The following is a 25131-nucleotide window of genomic DNA, read 5'->3' as shown; positions in this document are numbered from 1 at the left end:
CACCCCCCTATGCACATTTTAGGGACAGCCGTGGAGAAGGTGGAAAGTTACGTTCCTGGGTGTACACATCACAGACAAACTGAAATAGTCCACCCACACAGACCATGTGGTGAAGAAGGCGCAACAGCGCCTCTTCAACCTCAGGAGGCTGAAGAAATTTGGCTTATCACCCAAAACCCTGACAAACTTTTACAGATGCACAATCGAGAGCATCGTGTCAGGCTGAATCCTGGTAAGGCAACTGTACCACCCTCAACCGCAAGGCTCTCCAGAGGGTGGTATGGTCTGCACAACGCATCACCGGGGGCAAACTACCTGCCCTCCATGGCACCTACAGCAGCCAATGTCATAGGAAGGCCAAAAAGATCATCAAGGACAACAACCACTCGAGCCACTGCCTGTTCACACAGCTATCATCCAGAAGGCAAGGTCAGCACAGGTGCATCAAAGCTGGGACCGAGAAATTGAGAAACAGCTTCTATCTCAAGGCCATCAGACTGCTAAACAGCTATCACTAACTCAGAGAGGCTGCTGCCTACATTGAGACTCAATCACTGGACACTTTAATAAATGGATCATTAGTCACTTTAAACAATGCCACTTTAATAATGTCTACATATCTTACATTACTCATATCACATGTATATACTGTATTGAGACCCAATCACTGGACAATTTAATAATATGGATCACTAGTCACTTTAAACAATGCCACTTTAAATAGTGGTACTTTAATAATGTTTGTGTATCTTACATTATTCATATCACATGTATATACTGTATTTTATACCACCTACTGCCCCTTGCCTATGCCACTCGGCCATTGCTCATCCATATACTTATATGTACATATTCTCATTCACCCCTTTAGATTTGTGTGTATTAGGTAGTTGTTGGGAATTGTTAGATTACTTGTTAGATAATACTGCACTGTTGGAACTAGAAGCACAAGCATTTCGCTACACTCGCATTAACTGCTAACCATATTATCTGCTAACCATGTGTATGTGACCAATACAATTTTATTTGCATACTTCTCTAAACGTTGACCTACCAGCACCATCACCCACTATCCCCAGGGCATCTCAACTTACCCTGTCCCAATGCTCAACTTACCCCATACCCAGGGTAAGTTGTGCCAAGTGACTACTCTTTTTCTGGAAAGGCTATGTTTTCAAAACTGTTATGTTTACATGAATTCTGATTATTTCCAAGGGTACAAAACATTTTGAAATATATGTAGATATCTTTGTTAGGAATAATATAGTATTTCCCTTGATGTAGTGATGCTGAATGTAAAGACTTGCTCAACTTACCCCACTCCAACTTACTATTGACACCTAAAGTACAAAGTTATTTGTTTGTTATAGTATGCTATGTTTGTTAAAGTTAGTCACTGTATGTGATGTTTTAGAATCTGTGTTCATTAATAGCTGGCAACTGTTCCACACTGCTTCGCCTGCCCAGATATTTTGCAATAATTAACTATGATGATAATAATGAGATCATCATGCAAATTTGAATTTCCAAACACAGCTCAAATCATTGGGATAAGTTGAGGCGTTTTTTACATTCAGTATCAATCCGTCAAGGTAAATATAGTATTCTATCTAACAAAGATATCACTATACTTTTCAGGATGTTGTATATCCTTGGAAATAATCATAATCCATGTAAATATTACAGTTTTGAAAATATAGCTTGTATTAAAAAAAAAAGTGTTATTTTGGCACAACTTACCCTGGGTATGTATGGTGTAAGTTGAGCCGCAGGAAGTGGCAAGTAAAGCTGCCTAAAAAATTATGTACTGAATAAAATATCACCACTACCTTTTTAAAACCATGTCTATCTTTATTTCCCAAACACTTAACAGAATTACAATCACTTTTTTCTCTTTAAATAATATAAGCATATTTTAAACACAGGCTAAATGCCTAACAAACACTTCTGTACTTTTTAAAACACTTAACATAGGCAAGGCCCTGTTGTTACCTCATATCCCAGTGATAATGCCTTGCATTATGCATGAGAAGAAAACACTTCAATTTGCTCAACTAGCCATTGGCACAGCCATTGACTCGATTTGTTAACAGGTTAAAACTTTAAGGATATTTTATAATATTATTATCCAGAAATTGCATGGAGGCAACCACAAACACTAGCTATAAAGCACAAATTGTATCAAAGATCTGCGAAATACATTAAATACGGTAAACCTATGACTAGTACAGTAGGCCACAAAAAGTAACACTACTCCAACTGATCATTGGAGGTCAAAGTCTTGAGCTCCGGCTTGGATTTAACCTTGACCTCAGCTTCCTGCAGCTCCGTCACACTATTCCCATCCCCCTCCTTCCCCTTCCCCTTCCCCGACCGCCCCAGCTTGAGTGACAGCGGGGCCGAGGAACCACTCCGGCTGGACTTTGTGCTGCGGGTAAAGGAGGCAGAGGTCCCTCCCTCAATGTTGGTGCCCTCGAAGAGCTTGGCCATGAAGCTGAGGCCGGCCTGGCGGATGTGGGAGCTGCCAGCGAACACGTACAGCACAGGGTTCACGCTGCTGCTCAGGAAAGCGAGCGCTGTGACGTTGGGACGGGCCACCGCGGCTGCTTTAAACAGAGTGTCGTTACCACCAAGTAGACCAATCACCTGAGAGAGAGACAAAGAGTTGAGAGGTAGATACAAGAGAGACAGATAGGGCTTATACCTGTTATTATACCTGTATGACACACAACAAATGAACTGCTTAATAATGAGCAGTACCTATAAATATATTGTCAAACTCTCATACCTGTAAGATGTTGACCACGTGGTAGGGCAGCCAGAAGAGAGCGAAGGTGCCGATGATGAGGAGGATGAGACGGTTTCCCCGTCCCTTGTGCTGGAACATGGCCCTGCGTAGTCCACAGATGACGGAGGTGTAGCAGACGATGATGAAAGTGAAGGGGAGGAAGAAGCCCAGGACGGTCTCAAACAGGTACTGGAACACCTGGTGACCCACACTTTTCCAGTGGTACGACATGCAGACGGTCACGGAGCTGTTCATGTGCAGCTTCAGGTTACTAGGTAGGTAGGTAGGTAAGGTAAGTATAGAGAGAGAGAGAGACATTTTACAACATGAAGGAGACATGATGGGTCTCATGGATGTTCCCCAGGACCACAGTGTGTGACTTGAGGAATGCATAAGAAAAAAAGAGAGAGAGAGGTTTTTGACTGAGACAATGGGAGTGTTCCAGGTTGTCTTTATTGCAGCCATACTCCGCAGGTTATTAGAGAAGTGTTTAAGAGCTCAAGAACTACACAAAAAATAGCCTGTAATGCAAACAAAAATCTTCAGATTAGTATTGAAGAATAAGCTTTTTTGTTAGTTGTTAGAATTATTATGAGTAAATGAATAAACAATATCCCCATTTCAAATAGAACTGTAACTAAGTAAACTTATACTCTGTTTTATTATATCTGATTGACAATATGAGTTCATAAGATGGGATTGTGTGACACAGACAAGGAGTAATTAAAGGTAATAAACACCATTCCAACTAGGAAGAAAGAAGTGGACTGTGTAAACAGATAAGGTCGTTAACCTATGGTTGAACCGACGAAACTGAGCTCTGGGGTTTTTAGATAAGACAGTGAGTGCATTCCTAGGTTTTCTGTTAATTAGAACTGTCAGCTAAGTGGTGATCGATAATGTTGAGGGGTCAAAAGTTACCTGGGAGTGTGTTAGTAAGTTAGAATGAACTTTTCACCTCACTTTGTCCCTGTCGAGAGGAGGGGTTTCTGTTAAGCAATGAAATGACGTCATGTTTTGTATATAAACTGTTGCTCGTGGTGAAGTGGCAGCGCGCTCAGAGAATAAATTCTGTTACCTATTATTGAAAACACTGGTCTCCGTCTATTTTATGCAAACAAGAATCTTACAAATTCTCATAAAATAGATGAAGGGTTTTCAATTAATGAAAACACATTGGCATAATTAAATTACAGTAGCAATTGGTCCTTCGAACCGGATTCCACAAACTTGCCTCTGTTGTCCGAAGGGAAAGCCGAAAGCCGTGCACGGACGGGTCTGACTCGTTATATAAAGACCTGGCCTCTGGATTGAGGTTTTAAAAAAACAGGCCGGTATTGATCTGAAGGCGACAGAGAAGGTGACGGAATCGAACCGGCATTGCTTTTCCCAGTCTACAGGACGAAGGTAAATAGTCTTTATTCTCGAATTTGGGAGGAATTATTTAAGATATTTTTGATTGAATGTGCTAAAGGAGTTTGGATTTAATCAATGATAGGTGCTTGAATATTCTGAACAAATACACTAGGTTTCTACTTTGTGTTTTAACCAAAATCGATAGGAAGGAACGGGTCTGAAATGACTCGTCGTAAGGTGCACTACCAAAAATGAAATAGGACTTAATAAATCCTGGTTTTGCAAGCCAAATGGTTTTTTAAGTGTGGGATATAGTAAGTTTTGTTAGATAGGGCGGTTGTTCTGTACAAATAGGATAGTCATTAATTCAAAAGACATACCTAAATAAAGTTTTAACCTAAGTAGTCTATCTGTATTTGGGAAGTAGTCTGACTATGAAAAGTAGCAGATAGATATGTTAAAACAGGTGAGGACAAATTAGGCTTGGTGAGAAGGCAGGGTAATTCTAGGCGAACATAATGATTGAACCTATTCAATACTGAAAAAAATTAATATCCAAGGTGGTGGAGAGGGAAAGCTAGTCTAGAGAAGTGAGATATGAGAAATTATTAATGTTGAAAGTCCCAAGGAACAATAGTTTATAATGAGCTTATAATTGTATACGGGTGAAATTTAATTTTCCTTTCGGAAAAGCTGACCACGACTCCATTTTGTTGATCCCTGCCTACAGACAGAAACTAAAACAAGAAGCTCCAGTGCTGAGGTCTGTTCAACGCTGGTCCGACCAATCTGATTCCACACTCCAAGACTGCTTCCATCACGTGGACTGGGATATGTTCCGTATTGCGTCAGACGACAACATTGACGAATACGCTGATTCGGTGTGCGAGTTCATTAGAACATGCGTTGAAGATGTCGTTCCCATAGCAATGATTAAAACATTCCCAAACCAGAAACCGTGGATTGATGGCAGCATTCGCGTGAAACTGAAAGCGCGAACCACTGCTTTTAATCAGGGCAAGGTGACTGGAAACATGACCGAATACAAACAGTGTTTGTATTCCCTCCGCAAGGCAATCAAACAAGCTAAGCGTCAGTATAGAGACAAAGTAGAATCTCAATTCAACAGCTCAGACACAAGAGGTATGTGGCAGGGTCTACAGTCAATCATGGATTACAAAAAGAAAACCAGCTCCGCCACGGACCAGGATGTCTTGCTCCCAGGCAGACTAAATAACTTTTTTGCCCGCTTTGAGGACAATACAGTGCCACTGACACTGCCCGCAACTAAAACATGCGGACTCTCCTTCACTGCAGCCGACGTGAGGAAAACATTTAAACGTGTCAACTCTCGCAAGGCTGCAGGTCCAGACGGCATCCCCAGCCGCGCCCTCAGAGCATGCGCAGACCAGCTGGCTGGTGTGTTTACGGATATATTCAATCAATCCCTATCCCAGTCTGTTGTTCCCACATGCTTCAAGAGGGCCACCATTGTTCCTGTTCCCAAGAAAGCTAAGGTAACTGAGCTAAATGACTACCGCCCCGTAGCACTCACTTCTGTCATCATGAAGTGCTTTGAGAGACTAGTCAAGGACCATATCACCTCCACCCTACCTGACACCCTAGATCCACTCCAATTTGCTTACCGCCCAAATAGATCCACAGATGATGCAATCTCAACCACACTGCACACTGCCCTAACCCATCTGGACAAGAGGAATACCTATGTGAGAATGCTGTTCATCGACTACAGCTCGGCATTCAACACCATAGTACCCTCCAAGCTCGTCATCAAGCTCGAGACCCTGGGTCTCGACCCCGCCCTGTGCAACTGGGTACTGGACTTCCTGACGGGCCGCCCCCAGGTGGTGAGGGTAGGCAACAACATCTCCACCCCGCTGATCCTCAACACTGGGGCCCCACAAGGGTGCGTTCTGAGCCCTCTCCTGTACTCCCTGTTCACCCACGACTGCGTGGCCACGCACGCCTCCAACTCAATCATCACGTTTGCGGACGACACAACAGTGGTAGGCTTGATTACCAACAACGACGAGACGGCCTACAGGGAGGAGGTGAGGGCCCTCGGAGTGTGGTGTCAAGAAAATAACCTCACACTCAACGTCAACAAAACTAAGGAGGTGATTGTGGACTTCAGGAAACAGCAGAGGGAACACCCCCCTATCCACATCGATGGAACAGTAGTGGAGAGGGTAGTAAATTTTAAGTTCCTCGGCGTACACATCACAGACAAACTGAATTGGTCCACCCACACAGACAGCATTGTGAAGAAGGCGCAGCAGCGCCTCTTCAACCTCAGGAGGCTGAAGAAATTCAGCTTGTCACCAAAAGCACTCACAAACTTCTACAGATGCACAATCGAGAGCATCCTGTCGGGCTGTATCACCGCCTGGTACGGCAACTGCTCCGCCCACAACCGTAAGGCTCTCCAGAGGGTAGTGAGGTCTGCACAACGCATCACCGGGGCAAACTACCTGCCCTCCAGGACACCTACACCACCCGATGTCACAGGAAGGCCATAAAGATCATCAAGGACAACAACCACCCGAGCCACTGCCTGTTCACCCCGCTATCATCCAGAAGGCGAGGTCAGTACAGGTGCATCAAAGCTGGGACCGAGAGACTGAAAAACAGCTTCTATCTCAAGGCCATCAGACTGTTAACAGCCACCACTAACATTGAGTGGCTGCTGCCAACACACTGACTCAACTCCAGCTACTTTAATAATGGGAATTGATGGGAAATTATGTAAAATATATCACTAGCCACTTTAAACAATGCTACCTAATATAATGTTTACATACCCTACATTATTCATCTCATATGTATACGTATATACTGTACTCTATATCATCTACTGCATCCTTATGTAATACATGTATCACTAGCCACTTTAACTATGCCACTTTGTTTACATACTCATCTCATATGTATATACTGCACTCAATACCATCTACTGTATCTTGCCTATGCCGCTCTGTACCATCACTCATTCATATATCTTATGTACATATTCTTTATCCCCTTACACTTGTGTCTATAAGGTAGTAGTTTTGGAATTGTTAGCTAGATTACTTGTTGGTTATTACTGCATTGTCGGAACTAGAAGCACAAGCATTTCGCTACACTCGCACTAACATCTGCTAACCATGTCTATGTGACAAATAAAATTTGATTTGATTTGATTGTCCGATCAAGTCATCTATAGACGAAGTTTACAGAAAGGAGAAATAGATAATAGAAACCCATACACAATGATTATCATTAAAGAGACACCCACATAGTCAGACAGAAGAGCAACTAAAGTAACTAAGTAACGGTAAATAGCAGATTCATAGAAATACACGCACATAGAAGGTAAAAAAAATAGAAAGGCATAGATAAGTGATTAAATACCATAGCTACTAGTAATGGTAAGGATTTAACGAACATGGATAGTAAATCCTCAAAGGAGGTCCCGGAATTAAGATGAGAAATAATGCAGGGAAGAGATAAGAGAAACACCTATTTTGGCCCGACATGGAGGAGTAGGAAGGAACGATAATTCACTCATGTGTGAGACCTAATAACTTATCAAGAGTCGCGATAGTAACTATTCCTCATTTCTGATAGAGGAGAGCGAGATTAATGAGAATCCTCACTGAGGGAAAACTTTGGGCTTTTAAATTAGGGCTATTTTCTGTTGTCCCGATGCCGGAGTTACAAATACAGACAATTGTAAAATGGGTCTATTTGCAGGGAGAATCTCAGTCAGTTCCATAGTGTTGGTGGTATAGTGGTGAGCGTAGCAGTCTTACAAACTGCAGTCCAGGGTTCGGTTCCCAGCCTAGGCATTTTTGGTTGTAATTAAACTAATTATATTGCAGAGAAAGTTATAGTCACTAGTATTGGTATAATATATAAACTGAACGTTTTAAATAGTTTGTTTGGTTCAAATTGAAAGACTAATTCATTCAACTTAAAATAAGGACGGAGCGAATTTTGATGCAAGACGATGTCAGTTCACTAAATGATCTGTTTGAATAATGTATTGGGAATAGAGTCGTAATTAAAATGCTAAATCAAAGACGAGACAGTTACTTAATTCTTGTGACTAGCAATCCCGGATCCGGGAGCGTAATCATAGCCTCAAACGAATTAGCATAAGGCAGCGGACATAAATACCCCTAGAAAATGTTCCTATTCATGAAAATCACAAATGAAATATATTGAGACACAGCTTAGCCTTTGTTAATCACACTGTCATCTCAGATTTTCAAAATATGCTAGACAGCCAACGCTAGACAAGCACATGCTATGCTAGGCTCTGCTGGCAGCAGGCAACATTTTCACGAAAATAAGAAAAGCAATCAAATTGAATAATTTACCTTTGAAGAACTTTGGATGTTTTCACTCAGGAGACTCCCAATTAGATAGCAAATGTTCCTTTTTTCCAAAAATATTATTTTTGTAGGCGAAATAGCTCCCGTTTGTTCATCATGCTTGGCTCAGAATAGACCTGGAAAATGCTATTACTACAACGCCAAACTTTTTTTCTCCAGATTAGCTCCATAATATCAACAGAAACATGGCAAACGTGGTTTAGAATCAATCCTCAAGGTGTTTTTAATATATATATTCGATAATATATCCGTCGAGGCAATTGGTTTCTCATAAGAAGCGATTGGAAAAATGGCTACCTCAGTATTTTACGCAAGATTTTCTGTGGGAGACATCATGTGACCTTTTGCTAAATGTGGTCCCTTACGGCTATTCTTCAACATAAATGCATAAAAAGACGTCATAATGCTGTAGACACCTTGGGGAATACGTAGAAAATGTAAGCTAATTTGTAGCTCATTCACAGCCATATAAGGAGTCATTGGCATGAGGCAGTTTTAAAAAATGCGGCACTTCCTGATTGGATTTTTATCTGGGTTTCGCCTGTAACATCAGTTCTGTTGCACTCACAGACAATATCTTTGCAGTTTTGGAAACGTCAGTGTTGTCTATCCAAAGCTGTCAATTATATGCATAGTCAAGCATCTTTTCGTGACAAAATATCTTCTTTAAAACGGGAACGTTTTTTATCCAAAAATTAAAATATCGCCCCCTAGTCGTAAAAGGTTAAATCAAATGAATTCTAAATAATAACGAAGAGACAATTACGATAGATTTGTGCCCATCGAAATGTTCTTATAAATTTAGAGAATTGAGAGATGAGAGATGTTGATTAATGTTGTAAATTCTAATTCAGGATTCAACAGATGTGATAAATTAGGTTTGGTTTATCGAACCCGTACTACTGTTGCTGCAGACAGCCAACAATTATTTACAATTCATTGAAAGTCGTTGCGGCTCGGCTCTAGGTTGAGCGCTTGTTGATGACGTCACTCGCAAGGCACTTTTGTCGCCACGGAAATGATGTCGTGACTGGGGGTATTGGAGAAAATTGTTTGTGTCATTTAGAAGGAAAATGCGTGCATTATTGTTTTGAGTCACTTTTCAGAAGTTGATAAAAATTTCAAAATACATTTCTAAAAGTAGCTGTAAGTCGTCAGGGTAGTCAGGAAAGATGCTAAAAACTAGCAGCAGATTCGCTAGGTTGAATTTGGTTATTTGAGCTTTTCCCCTGATACGTAGACATCTGTAACAGGGGCAAGTTGGGTTTTTCTTGAGGAACATGCAGATGGTGTTTTGTTTTATTGTGATGTAAACATGAGTCTCTGAGTAATTTTGTCATCTGAAGCATTCTACTAGTGAGTTTTGTGTAGTATAGTTTGTTTTTTGCTGATAAAAGTGTTTTGTTTATTTGGTTACTGTTTATTGTTTATTTTAGGAGTTGATTTAACTTAATTAAACATTGTATTCTGGTGTGTTTAAGTAGGATTACTTCTTCCGGGACGGAAGTTGAATATGTAAGTTGAAGGAGCCATGGGAGAATGCGTTTACATTTTTATTAAATATCTGGGATTAAATTACGGATTTCTTACACTGAGAAATGTACGACATTTGCGGCAGAGGGGAAAAAGTAATATATTGGATAATAATGTTATCAGGTTAATTGTATCTAAGGGTAGCGTGTTCATTTAAGTAAACATATACATTGACGTTGTTTAAAACTTATGATTAATGATTTGAGGTAAAGGGGAATTATCATTAGGTTTAGTTTATAGTTCACTTTTGAGTTTCTGAATCGAAGTAGCATAGTGAATGCTAGTTCCAAGATGGTGTAGCAGTCAGACGTCTTGTCGTGTCCCTTGTATATATCATTTTTTTACATATTTTTCTTCGCATATCTTTTAAAACATTTTGCTAAACCTCAACTTCTAAATACTCTACTGCAACCCGCCTCACCCAATGTAGCGCGGATCTGCTTTTTTTCTAAAGTATTTATATTTACTTCGGATCCGGAACCCCCTCAACTGAAGCTAACTACAGCTAACTACCAGCTATCAGCAAACCATTGCTAGCGGTCTTCAGCTAACCGGTCATCAGCTAACCTTTAGCTCGGAAAGCTCTCGCCAGTTTGAACAACGCGACTCTAACCAGAGCATAACGGACCTATTATTTTTTATCCCCGGATTCCCACCGGATTCCCACCGCAAACGGAACATTTTCAGCTGGATCTTCACAACTAGCTAACTAGCTAACCGCAACCCCGGATGATTACTCCTGGCTAGCGTTTCCACCCACTTAGCTTGAAGCTATCCCGGCCAGAGCTCCTGTGCTACCACCGAAGCATACTCCTGGGCTACAATATCCGGACCCACGACCGGTCTATCGATGTCATCGCATGAAGAGGCATAAACAGACTCACCCCATCGCGACGTCCCCCAAAGGCTAACTTTCTAGCCCTTGCCATCTCCTTGCTTGCTAATTCGGCCTGCTAACTGCTAGCTTGTTTAGCCCCGGTCCGCTAACTGCTACCTTGTTTAGCCCCGGCCTACTAACTGTTAACTTGTTAGCACAGGCCTGCTAACCGTCTGAATCGCCGCGTCCCAACCACTCACTGGACCCATATTTACTTTCAATCTCTTTTCGATTTTTAATTCGTTTATGCCTTCCGGTAACCTGCCTCACCCAATGTGATACGGAATTGCTATTATTTAAAAATTTTAGAACACACTCAAGAACCTCCAGAAGCTAACCAGCTAACTAGCTACAAGCTATTTTGTCATTGTTAGCCACTGCTAGCGGCTTTTACCTTTACCTTCTGCACAGCCAGCCAGTTTTTTAACCTGGATAATACTCGCCAGTCTACCTTCCCTGCCCCATCCACCGCTGCCCCCTGGACACTGATCACTTGGCTACATAGCTGATGCATGCTGGACTGTCCATTAATCACGGTACTCCATTCTGCGTGTTTATGTTTTATCTGTCGGCCCCAGCCGCAGTCAGGCTCTGTGTGTAGTTAATCCGACCCTCCCTGCCTAGTCAACGCCATTTTACCTGCTGTTGTTGTGCTAGCTGATTAGCTGTTGTCTCAACTACTGTTTTAGCTAGCTCTCCCAATTCAACACCTGTGATTACTGTATGCCTCGCTGTATGTCTCTCTCAAATGTCAACATGCCTTGTATACTGTTGTTCAGGTTAGTTATCATTGTTTTAGTTTACAATGGAGCCCCTAGTTCCACCCTTCATTCCCCTGATACCTCCTTTGTCCCACCTCCCACACATGCAGTGACCTCACCCATTACAACCAGCATGTCCAGTGATACAACCTCTCATCATCATCACCCAGTGCCTGGGCTTACCTCCGCTGTACACGCACCCCACCATACCCCTGTCTGCGCATTATGCCCTGAATATATTCTACCATGCCCAGAAATCTGCTCCTTTTATTCTCTGTCCCCAACGCTCTAGGCGACCAGTTTTGATAGCCTTTAGCCGCACCCTCATTCTACTCCTCCTCTGTTCTGCGGGTGATGTGGAGGTAAACCCAGGCCCTGCATGTCCCCAGGCACCCTCATTTCTTGACTTCTGTAATCGAAAAAGTCTTGGTTTCATGCATGTCAACATCAGAAGCCTCCTCCCTAAGTTTGTTTTACTCCCTGCTTTAGCACACTCTGCTAACCCTGATGTCCTTGCCGTGTCTGAATCCTGGCTCAGGAAGGCCACCAAAAATTCTGAGATTTCCATACCCAACTATAACATTTTCCATCAAGATAGAACTGCCAAAGGGGGAGGAGTTGCAGTCTACTGCAGAGATAGCCTGCAAAGTAATGTCATACTTTCCAGGTCCGTACCCAAACAGTTCGAACTGCTAATTTGGAAATAAGAAATAAGTCTCTCACTGTTGCCGCCTGCTACCGACCCCCCTCAGCTCCCAGCTGTGCCCTGGACACCATTTGTGAATGGATCGCCCCCCATCTAGCTTCAGAGTAGGTGACCTAAACTGGGATATGCTTAACACCCCGGCAGTCCTACAATCTAAGCTAGATGCCCTCAATCTCACACAAATCATCAAGGAACCCACCAGGTACAACCCTAAATCTGTAAACAAGGGCACCCTCATAGACGTCATCCTGACCAACTGGCCCTCCAAATACACCTCCGCTGTCTTCAACCAGGATCTCAGCGATCACTGCCTCATTGCCTGTATCCGCTACGGAGCCGCAGTCAAACGACCACCCCTCATCACTGTCAAACGCTCCCTAAAACACTTCTGTGAGCAGGCCTTTCTAATCGACCTGGCCCGGGTATCCTGGAAGGACATTGACCTCATCCCATCAGTTGAGGATGCCTGGTCATTCTTTAAAAGTAATTTCCGCACCATTTTAGATAAGCATGCTCCGTTCAAAAAATGCAGAACTAAGAACAGATATAGCCCTTGGATCACTCCAGACCTGACTGCCCTCGACCAGCACAAAAACATCCTGTTGCGGACTGCAATAGCATTGAATAGTCCCCGCGATATGCAACTGTTCAGGGAAGTCAGGAACCAATACACGCAGTCAGTCAGGAAAGCTAAGGCCAGCTTCTTCAGGCAGAAATTTGCATCCTGTAGCTCCAACTCCAAAAGGTTCTGGGACACTGTAAAGTCCATGGAGAACAAGAGCACCTCCTCCCAGCTGCCCACTGCACTGAGGCTAGGTAACACGGTCACCACCGATAAATCCATGATTATCGAAAACTTCAACAAGCATTTCTCAACGGCTGGCCATGCCTTCCGCCTGGCTACTCCAACCTCGGCCAACAGCTCCGCCCCCCCCGCAGCTACTCGCCCAAGCCTCTCCATGTTCTCCTTTACCCAAATCCAGATAGCAGATGTTCTGAAAGAGCTGCAAAACCTGGACCCGTACAAATCAGCTGGGCTTGACAATCTGGACCCTCTATTTCTGAAACTATCCGCCGCCATTGTCGCAACCCCTATTACCAGCCTGTTCAACCTCTCTTTCATATCGTCTGAGATCCCCAAGGATCGGAAAGCTGCCGCAGTCATCCCCCTCTTCAAAGGGGGAGACACCCTGGACCCAAACTGTTACAGACCTATATCCATCCTGCCCTGCCTATCTAAGGTCTTCGAAAGCCAAGTCAACAAACAGGTCACTGAACATCTCGAATCCCACCGTACCTTCTCCGCTGTGCAATCTGGTTTCCGAGCCGGTCACGGGTGCACCTCAGCCACGCTCAAGGTACTAAATGATATCATAACCGAATCATAATCATCATCGATAAAAGACAGTACTGTGCAGCCGTCTTCATCGACCTTGCCAAGGCTTTCGACTCTGTCAATCACCATATTCTTATCGGCAGACTCAGTAGCCTCGGTTTTTCGGATGACTGCCTTGCCTGGTTCACCAATCACTTTGCAGACAGAGTTCAGTGTGTCAAATCGGAGGGCATGCTGTCCGGTCCTCTGGCAGTCTCTATGGGGCTGCCACAGGTTTCAATCCTCGGGCGACTCTTTTCTCTGTATATATCAATGATGTTGCTCTTGCTGCGGGCGATTCCCTGATCCACCTCTACGCAGACGACACCATTCTATATACTTCCGGCCCGTCCTTGGACACTGTGCTATCTAACCTCCAAACGAGCTTCAATGCCATACAACACTCCTTCCGTGGCCTCCAACTGCTCTTAAACGCCCAGTAAAACCAAATGCATGCTTTTCAACCGTTCGCTGCCTGCACCCGCACGCACGCCTGACCAGCATCACCACCCTGGATGGTTCCGACCTTGAATATGTGGACATCTATAAGTACCTAGGTGTCTGGCTAGACTGTAAACTCTCCTTCCAGACTCATATCAAACATCTCCAATCAAAAATCAAGTCAAGAGTCGGCTTTCTATTCCGCAATAAAGCCTCCTTCACTCACGCCGCCAAACTTACCCTAGTAAAACTGACTATCCTACTGATCCTCGACTTCGGCGATGTCATCCACAAAATTGCTTCCAACACTCTACTCAGCAAACTGGATGCAGTTTATCACAGTGCCATCCGTTTTGTCACTAAAGCACCTTATACCACCCACCACTGCGACTTGTATGCTCTAGTCGGCTGGCCCTCGCTACATATTCGTCGCCAGACCCACTGGCTCCAGGTCATCTACAAGTCCATGCTAGGTAAAGCTCCGCCTTATCTCAGTTCACTGGTCACGATGGCAACACCCATCCGTAGCACGCGCTCCAGCAGGTGTATCTCACTGATCACCCCTAAAGCCAACACCTCATTTGGCCGCCTTTCGTTCCAGTACTCTGCTGCCTGTGACTGGAACGAATTGCAAAAATCGCTGAAGTTGGAGACTTATCTCCCTCACCAACTTCAAACATCTGCTATCTGAGCAGCTAACCGATCGCTGCAGCTGTACATAGTCTATCGGTAAATAGCCCACCCATTTTTACCTACCTCATCCCCATATTGTTTTTATTTATTTACTTTTCTGCTCTTTTGCACACCAATATCTCTACCTGTACATGACCATCTGATCATTTATCACTCCAGTGTTAATCTGCAAAATTGTAATTATTTGCCTACCTCCTCATGCCTTTTGCACACAATGTATATAGACTCACCCTTTTTTTTCTACTGTGTTATTGACTTGTTAATTGTTTACTCCATGTGTAACTCTGTGTTGTCTGTTCACACTGCTATGCTTTATCTTGGCCAGGTCGCAGTTGCAAATGAGAACTTGTTCTCAACTAGCCTACCTGGTTAAATAAAGGTGAAATAAAAAAAAATGTTTTTAAATAGTTAGGCATTTTGTGTTTTTCTGGGAGAATCTGAGTTTTATTGTCTCTCTTTTAGATATTTCCTGGGACTATAATATTGGGGAGAGTGGGTGAGATTGAGGCCTTAAACGACCAAATTGAAAAAGGCCTTGAAGTTTTGTTTATTCATTAAGGTTTGCAAATATTTACACATAAAACATTTGTTAGGACTATTTGTTTTAGTGCAAAGGTATTTTAAAGAGGCACGCTCACATATGGAACTTTATGAGTTTATATTTTATGAGTTTTAATTACACAAGTGAAGTTTTTGATTTTAAGGATAAAGGGTTCTTTAATATGTCTAATGTGGTATGGAACATGACTATAAAAGGGTGGTATGACCTTATCATGGCTATCTCTTGGGGTCTGATCAGCCTCAGGGGAGAGCCATTTGTATAATGAATTTGTGGTCATTTGGGTTACTAGTTTTAAGGTAAATTAATTATAATGTAGTTTTAGTTTGGGGTTAGAATTATTGTTTGAATCGCAAATGAGAAAGTGGTTCAGGATTCTGTTTTACAACATTAGCTGTGAAGTTTTTGAATTGGCTATTATTGATTTGGTATTACAACAGAAAATAATCCTATTTATCATTGAGAATAAATAGCGGAAGATAAAATACATTGAGGTTTGGATAGGAGATATATTAAGCCAAATTACATAGAAAAATACGTTTTAGTTCTTAGGGGTGATAAATTACTGTAGATAAGGTATTCCACACTACGCAACATATATTAAATTATTGAGGAAACTGATTTTAAGTTTAATTCATGTTATTGTCAGATAGAATACTGAGGATCCCTGAAGGAAAGAGTTTGTAAGTGTAGGAAGGATTTTGATATGGTTAGCATTTGTTTTGGCTTTGTTTGACTATTAGGAGGTTTTTTAAATAGTTTTAAATTTAACAGGAATATAGGACATCTGTGATTTAGGATTATTGTTAGGATCAAGATAGATTGATAAAGGAAATGTAAGGACTTTAGAGATTGCCACTCATAGATACGTTTTTTCAAAAATCAATGATTTTAGTTAAAGTCAAACAGTGAGACGCTTAGTGGTATTTGAGAGATAGGACGGAAAAGGGTTACTGTTTAAATCGCTACCCGCTACCCGGATTCATATCACACTGCGGGAGGGTAAGACACTTTGACACTGTCGAACAATAACAGTGTTCGAGAGGAGAACTGGAATTAACAGAATTCTGGGGGCCATCTCTCGAATGAAGATTACCTTACCTGTCATTCCATCACCGTTTTTGTTCATAGAAGTGAAAGTGTGTCTGGCTCTTGCTAATGATTTGTTATCTGGAAGAGGGTGGGGCTTTATGGGTCACTGGTCTATCCTTTGCTGTCTGGTTGTGAGACCTTATTCCTGATACACCATGAACCCCCTGAGAAGGCCAGAGGGTAATATTGACATAGTTAAACAAGGAGGAATTAGTATTAACCAAGCATAAGAGATCACTTGATCTGGATAAACAGGAACTGAGAGTAGGATAGGGAAGGATGTCTCAGTGGAGTTCTATGTAGACCAAATGGGGCCTCTGACTTCTTGGCAGTGCAGGATTAATAGCAGCTATTATGGAAGACATCTATGCAAGTCTCTGTGTAGTTCATGGAAACAAGTTATAGCTCACATCATGTGAGAGGCTACATAAATCTACATACCTAGCATGGAAGGAGATGGAGTGTAGTGAAAGTAAGGGTTTCAGTTGATAACCTAGTGCATTCCAGGTAGAAAAAGTTAGACAGCTAATTGCTCTATAGTCAGCCGAATACAAGCAGAGTCCCTCTGACAAAGCAGATACTGACTGTGGAGTTGTCCAGAGCCAAGAGCCGGTGTGGATAGTTCAGATGAAAGATCTTAAGGAAAGGGAAACTGGTTATGAGGATTCTAACCTCTGGTTAGAGTGGATTCAATATATGACCAGATCAATAACCTCAGTTGACAACCATCCCTTTTCCATTGAATGGAATTATTCACCTCAGGGAACGGCCTGTATGGTAAAGCTATTCATGGAAGCAGGAAAGCCAGATAAGTTGTATGGATTTGCACTATTTATATCCACATGTTCCTCTGAAATCTAAGCTTCCTCCTTTCACAGAGGCAAGGGGAGACTGTTTACTGTTTGATTCAGTATAGTACTTCTGGGAAATATGTGGGGGAAATCAGTACCTGCGATAGGACAGATAATGTTACTTCTGATGCGACCAATGAGTGATTTGACAGGCTGGTTGAGATCTGGGGATTTCAGTAAGATAAGGAGGCCCAGGGCTCACATCTGGTGGTTGTGTGGGGGAATGACGTGATGGCCGAGTATTACCGGCTAATTAATTTGGAACCGATGACACGGCTTCGGATGGGTCAGTGACCAAGGCCTTGTCTGGTTTACACACCCTAGTTCACGAGTTGGCAGTAAACTCAGGGGTGGATACTTCTCTGACTAATTGGGTTGACAGTGTGTTTGGAAGATGGAAAAATGTTATGATTACTGTGTTATGGGCTACCTTCACCTGTGTGACTGTGTTAGGTTTGTTCGGATGTGTTTGATTGCACAGTCACAAAATATATGATAGAACAGTCATTGAAGTTGATTGTGTACATACATGTATTGGGATGTCTTCTTCTAGTATATCATTGATATTTCCATGTAGTGTTTAATGATGGTATGAATTGTTTAGTCATTTTTAGGGTGGATTGTTAGAATTATTATGAGTAAATGAATAAACAATATCCCCATTTCAAATAGAATTGTAACTAAGTAAACTTATACTCTGTTTTATTATATCTGATTGACAATATGAGTCCATAAGATGGGATTGTGTGACACAGACAAGGAGTAATTAAAGTTAATGAACACCATTCCAACTAGGAAGAAAGAAGTGGACTGTGTAAACAGATAAGGTCGTTAACCTATGGTTGAACCGACGAAACTGAGCTCTGGGGTTGTTAGATAAGACAGTGAGTGCATTCCTAGGTTTTCTGTTATTTAGAACTGTCAGCTAAGTGGTGATCGATAATGTTGAGGGGTCAAAAGTTACCTGGGAGTGTGTTAGTAAGTTAGAATGAATTTTTCACCTCACTTTGTCCCTGTCGAGAGGAGGGGTTTCTGTTAAGCAATGAAATGACGTCATGTTTTGTATATAAACTGTTGCTCGTGGTGAAGTGGCAGTGCGCTCCGAGAATAAATTCTGTTACCTATTATTGAAAAGACTGGTCTCCGTCTATTTTATGCAAACAAGAATCTTACAAATTCTCATGAAATAGATTAAGGGTTTTCAATAAATGAAAACACATTGGCATAATTAAATTACAGTAACATTAGTGTGTGTATTTTTATATTTCCTCTCTCTCATGCCTCTCTCACACACACACAATCCATACAAACAGCCTTACCTGCGATAGAAGGCCATGGGCAGTGCCAAGACGAAAGCCAGCACCCAGATCCCCAGTAGAACAGCCCTCAGGGTTTTCTTGGTCCTCATCCTCTGGGCCAGGAATGGCCTTGCGACGGCCAGCCAGCGATCCAAGCTCATCAGGCTGATCAGGTAGATGGACACGTTCATGTTGACACAGCACAGGTAGTGTACCATTTTACAGGCCACCGCCCCGAACTCCCAGCCTCGCCCGCCTGCCAGAAAGCGCAGGAAAAGCGGGGAGCTTAGCAACACCAACGCGTCGGCCACAGCGAGGTTTAAGACGAGTAGGCAAGTAACTGACCGATGCCTCACACGGCACAGCACCGACCACACAACAAAGAGGTTACCGGGGAAACCGAAGACGAATGCTAGGACCAGGATGGAGATGCCGATCTGGTTTGACTGGTGAGAAAGGAGAGGAGGCGAGAGGAGAGGTGGAGGGGAGCTGGGGGGGGCAGCGGAGATGGAGAGGTCTGACGCCATTTAGGGGGGGGAATTGAAGAATCTTTGGTTTGTAGAACTTTGGGATTCGCAGTCCTCACTACTGTTGAATAGAATGACCAGAGAAATAAGAATTAGAACACACGGTATAAAATATAGCTCTATGAATGGAAGAGACACACAGAATGAGAGGACAACAATGGATATTACACAATTCCTGAAGAGGGAATCGAATCAAATATATCCATAAAGCACTTTTTCATCAACATAGTTGTCACAAAGTGCTTTTTGGTTACCCAGCCTAGACCACAAAGAGCAAACTGAAGCTCTGCTTTTGCGTACTGGCATAGTTCAGTAGAGGCGCTTGCAGAAGTTGTACACATGGGGAAAACATTTTGTAGCCTAGGGTTTGTGGAAAAGGTGGCCTTTATAAACGCAATTCTACATAATTGTAAATCAAAATGTCAGGCTATTTTGACACTAACAAAGTAAGAATCTTTTAATTTAACCTTTATTTATTTAATCTGAGATCAATTAAAAACTACCTGGTCTTCAACACATCAATAGCCTAGATCTAGGTGTGTGGAGACACATATTGTACAATACCAGGAGGAAATTATCGTCCTAAAAAGCTTTCCAGTTTCACTCACTGGCGTTGTGCTCGTGGTAAAACGTCTCTCTCTTGTTTTACTTGGTAAACAATGCTGTTTGCTCAATAGGCCTATTTGGAAGTTGAAAACTTGGTAGCCAACAGACAGAATAGTCTTCTCTTTTCAACAGAATCCATTTGCTTTCCAACCTGTATTTTTGACGCGATTGTATCTGAAATATCGGTAAAGGCCTGCATGACTGACAGATTTTCCGTGCGTTCCCGACTGTAAACTGTTTTGGCTGCATGACTGACAGATTTGCTGCAGGTTCCCGACTGTAGGCATGCCTGGTGATTGCCCAGCTAGCAATGAGGAATTGGCCCAGAAGCAGCCGGCACGAGTCTCGACCCAGCATCTGTAATGCTTATCAATTGCCCTGCACAAAGTATCAAACTACTACACAGGACTTTTAAAGAATTTTATTTAAATGTTAATTGTATTTTTTTATCACAGAAACAAGGACAAAAAATATGGAAAAATAAATAATTAAATGTTAGTTATATAAAGCAGCCCGTGTAATCATCTGCCAGGGAGTAGCCCCAATCGGCCCGAACCCCAAGTAATACATTTGGGCCAGAAAACTACTGTATCACCGGAATCGGCCTGATCCCCAAGTAATACATTTGGGCCAGATAACTCACACCGGAATCGGCCCGAGCTCAATCCCCACATCCTAGGCATAAGTAATACTGCCGAAGACGGCCCAGACTCGGGCCACATGACATAGGCCGAGTCTGACTCTCAGCGGAGTGCCCCTGCTCCCAGCCGGAATCGGCCCAGATAAACTGTGCTAGCTGGGTGGGCTACACACAAGCCACAGCCAGGCAATTTTGTTAAATAAACCATTAATCATCTGTGGCCAATTTATAGGCCTACTCCTGGTGTAGTTTTCAAAATTATTTCAATTCTTTCTGAACTGATAGCAGTAATTCTTTAATTTTGACAAATGTATTTCAATTTATCAGGGGAGCAGTGGCACCTCCAGAAGCCTTCGCGTGTACCCTGAATCCTAAAACAAATCTAGTGATACTGTACATAACTTGACATTTGTTCCATACATTGTGGAAGGATAACCAACCTTCCAATTAATGGCAACGCATGTATTAGCCAGTATAAATGGTAGGTTGCACAGTTTTGTCTGACAAGTCTCCAGTATCAACATTACCAAGCAAACAAAAACAGGGAGAAGGACAAATCTGTAGACTTGCTGAGATAAAAGAACATACTCTTTGCCAGAATTCAGTCAGCCTTCACAAGACCATAACATATGCAAATATGTCTCCTTTTGTGTTTTACACCTCCAGCAGAATAATACAATTTCTGAGTGCATGATATTCAGTTTCACTGGCATATAGCACGTTCTATGGGTGGTCTTAAACTGCAGTCATTTATCAGTGAGATTATATGAACATGACTGGGCATTCTAACAGATCTGTATTCTCTCATCATTACCAGTAGCGTCTCGCAGATCTTCCTCAAATTTTCGTTTTGTGTCATCGGGAAAAGCCTCAATCATCCCTTGATATAGTTTGGAAATCAACTTTGGAAGTTTGTCAGACTGCCTTAAAATAGAATCTGGCTTGTCCAGTGTTTACTGGACAGAGAGAAGAAAGTGTTGTATCTCCTCACCTCTGTCACAGACTGGTCTTCCCTAGCTGCCTGGCTGCTGAGACTCCTATCACCATCTGATCCTCCTCAAATGAGGCATGACAAAGAATTACCTTGGTGTACATTTATACATTATATTACCCAAGAATAGAAACAATGGTTCAATAATTGAAATTACCATTATTCTCAGATGCCAGACTGTAGCTTTAAACTTAATCTGCTGTCCTGTAGCTAGGTCTACCCATCAATTTAAAATGTAACTTTGTATCATTCACTGAATATACTGCAAAATTCACCTGTGCTCCGTAGACTGGTCTTCCCTGGCTGTCTGACACTACTGGGACCCCTGTCACCATATGATCCTTTTAAGACATGATGAGCATAGTGTTGTGTACTGACTGCACTAGAGGCCTGTATTTCCGTGGCATGCCCACAGGTCCCGATTTGTCATGCTGCAGGCGGGAGCGGGCGTGTCAGACAAAATATTTTTCTTGTCCCACAGATTCTTTTTGAAACGGTCTTCTTTCTGCTTTGTATGCGTCTGTATGCTACTGTATGTGTTAGCCTAAAAAACATTTTCTTTTGCATTATTCATACATTCAGAATCCGGTGCTTCACCTTCGGTAGCCTACCTCTCCTAGTTGGGCGTGAGAGTTCAAGTGCGCCTAGTATGTGTAGTCTCGTTGAAAAAGTAGGCTCCCTGAGAATCACGTGTCATGAGAATCACATGTCAGTTAACTTGAATATGAAATGAACTTAAATATGATTAGACTGTAGTTTACTACAATGTCTGCAAATAAATATTGATAATGAAAAGAAGTGGAGGGCACTCAACCAACATGAGTAGAAGAGCAATCAACAAATTTAATCATGATTGAAAAGGAACAGACACAACACACACACAGGTTAGTCTACTATGGTGATCGAGCGTTGTGCCTTTTCATTTTCAATAAGTATGGATTACCCATTTATTAGTCTCTGCCTGCAAATCGTACTCCTAAAAAGGTAGGCATTAACCTATAGTACTATGCAAAACGTAGGAAGTGGAGCTTATTCATTCACCTCAGTCGAGAGGGGATGAAACATTAACTAATGTTACATGTCAGTTACAATACTAGCTCAGCACTGCGAATAAACACTAGTTTAGTTTTTTTCTTTTAAGTTAATGAGCAGTTACCTTTCCAGGAAAAGGCACATCAGTCAACTAAAGAGTAGCCAGTTTCTGTTCCTTTTACAACTCGGTGAAAGAGCGCAACGCGCACACTGAACTATACCTAACTCCCCTGTGCTGGTCCAGCCAACCTTCTAGAAGCTTTGCCTTCACACAGCCTGGCAGCCCACTCTGTGGTGTCCACGTGGTTTTAAATCCAGCCGGATAAACACTCCAAACAGCCTAAAGCACACAGTTGCCTTCTTTTATATCACATTCCAATGATAAAACTGTCACTTGTCTACCGTGAAAGTTGCAACCCTGGTGGAAATGATTTTTCATGCCATGAGAGTTACCGGATCCTGGCAAATGGGTTCCGGAATGAAACAGTCCCAAATTGAGAGGTTCCGGATCCTGTTCCGGCAAGATCTGGCTCCAAATAAGCACTGGACAAAGGCCAGAGGGACTTGTTTACACCTAGGTCCCTGTGGCTGTATTTCCAATAAGCACTGATAAGTTCAGGATCTTTGCATGCCTATCTTCAACACATCATCCCATACAGTCATATACGCACATGGACATCACATTGTCACAAAAAAGGGACAATAAAACACACCTCCCCTTCAAAAACATTTCATTCTGGACACTATACACAATGTTTGTATCAACAAATATAAAACATGTATATTGGCTTTACACTAACACAACGCTGACCTTTATGAGCTGGTTCACTTGTGGAGTTATCTTCTCAGAGCAAATCCACAGGAAGTGCTTTTGTTGGCTATTTTGTAAATGTTTGATCTTTCCGCCGATCTGACTGCCCGTCCGTCCACTTGCCTCCACGTCTCAGTCTTCCTTCTCTCCTCTCTTTACTCACTCTTGTACTCCTTCTGCCATTATTGCGTCATGTTCTTGAACGCAAGCGAGGGGAAGCACTGGGGATATGATATCACAACAAATAAGGAAGGAAGTCTGTGCTCATCCCATTTGACCATGTTCAAATGCGATGAAAGCCTTCTGTTCCAACCTGGTCATTTATGTTGACCAATCCTATTGCATTAAGCATATGCAATAACGTAACGTGTCATATACACGTCATACTGTCAAATATCCATCAGTCTTTGTAGTCTGTTGTCTTTCTTACTCACCTGCTTGCTCTCTTCATTTCCCTGGCACCATCCCACCGGGCACACAATGGGTGAATCAACATTTGTTCCCATGTCTTGTGTTCCCATTTGTTCCCATGTCTTCAATTCAATTACATTGAAACAACATGAAATAGACGTTGAACTGATGTCTGTGCACAGTGGGATATTTCAAGTTGGTGGGAATTTAGAAGAATGTGGGGTTCCCTGTGTGGTGGGAGAGAGGGGGACCTGCTTTGATACTGCTATGCAATGAGGTGTTTTACTTTGTTGGCATTTGGAATTTTGCTACAGTTGAAGTCGGATGTTTACGTACACTTAGGTTAGAGTCATTAAAACTCGTTTTTCAACCACTCAACAAATTTCTTGTTAGTTTTGGCAAGTCAGTTAGGACATCTACTTTGTGCATGACAAGTAATTTTTCCAACAATTGTTTACAGATTATTTCACTGTATCACAATTCCAGTCGGCCAGAGGTTAACATACACTAAGTTGACTGTGCCTTTAAACAGCTTTGAAAATTCCAGAAAATGATGTCATGGCTTTAGAAGCTTCTGATAGGCTAATTGACATATTTTGAGTCAATTGGAGGTGTACCTGTGGATGTATTTCAAGGCCTACCTTCAATCTCAGTGCCTCTTTGCTTGACATCATGGGAAAATCAGAAGAAATCACACAAGACCTCTTAAAAAAATTGTAGACCTCCACAAGTCTGGTTCATCCTTGGGAGCAATTCCCAAACGCCTGAATGTACCACGTTCATCTGTACAAACAATAGTACCAAGTATAAACACCATGGGACCACGCAGCCTTCATACCACTCAGGAAGGAGACGCGTTCTGTCTCCTAGAGATGAACATACCTTTGTGCGAAAAGTGCAAATCAATCCCAGAACAACAGCAAAGGACCTTGTGAAGATGCTGGAGGAAACAGGTACAAAAGTATCTATATCCACAGTAAAACAAGTCTTATATCGACATAAGCTGAAAGGCCGCTCAGCAAGGGAGAAGCCACTGCTCCAAAACCGCCATAAAAAAAGCCAGACTACGGTTTGCAACTGCACATGGTGACAATGATGGTACTTTTTGGAGAAATGTCCTCTGGTCTGATGAAACAAAAATAGAACTGTTTGGCCATAATGGCCATCATTATGTTAGGAGGAAAAAAGGGGGAGCTTGCTAGCCAAAGAACAGCATCCCAACCGTGAAGCACGGGGGTGGCAGCATCATGTTGTGGGGGTGCTTTGCTACAGGAGGGATTAGTGCACTTCACAAACTAGATGGCCTCATGAGGAAGGAAAATGACGTGGATATATTGAAGCAACATCTCAAGACATCAGTCAGGAAGTTGAAGCTTGGTCGCA

General features: G+C 42.4%; 1 protein-coding gene across 1 annotated transcript; it reads right to left on the bottom strand.

Moving 5' to 3' along the window:
- Nucleotides 1–945: 945 nt before the first annotated feature.
- ltb4r (leukotriene B4 receptor) lies at nucleotides 946–23560 on the bottom strand. The gene is made up of 4 exons (XM_024426318.2): nucleotides 23338–23560; nucleotides 18752–19318; nucleotides 2789–3059; nucleotides 946–2646 (listed from the first exon to the last, which is right to left on the bottom strand). The coding sequence occupies exons 2-4, from the start codon at nucleotides 19255–19257 to the stop codon at nucleotides 2251–2253; spliced, it is 1173 nt and encodes a 390-aa protein (XP_024282086.1). The 5' UTR covers nucleotides 19258–19318; nucleotides 23338–23560; the 3' UTR covers nucleotides 946–2250.
- Between the last annotated feature and the right edge of the window lie 1571 nt (nucleotides 23561–25131).

The sequence above is a fragment of the Oncorhynchus tshawytscha genome, linkage group LG15 (genome assembly GCF_018296145.1).
Source record: "Oncorhynchus tshawytscha isolate Ot180627B linkage group LG15, Otsh_v2.0, whole genome shotgun sequence".
Taxonomy (NCBI): domain Eukaryota; kingdom Metazoa; phylum Chordata; class Actinopteri; order Salmoniformes; family Salmonidae; genus Oncorhynchus; species Oncorhynchus tshawytscha.
Note: the sequence above shows the minus strand (reverse complement) of the source record. Positions and strands in the feature narration are given on the sequence as shown.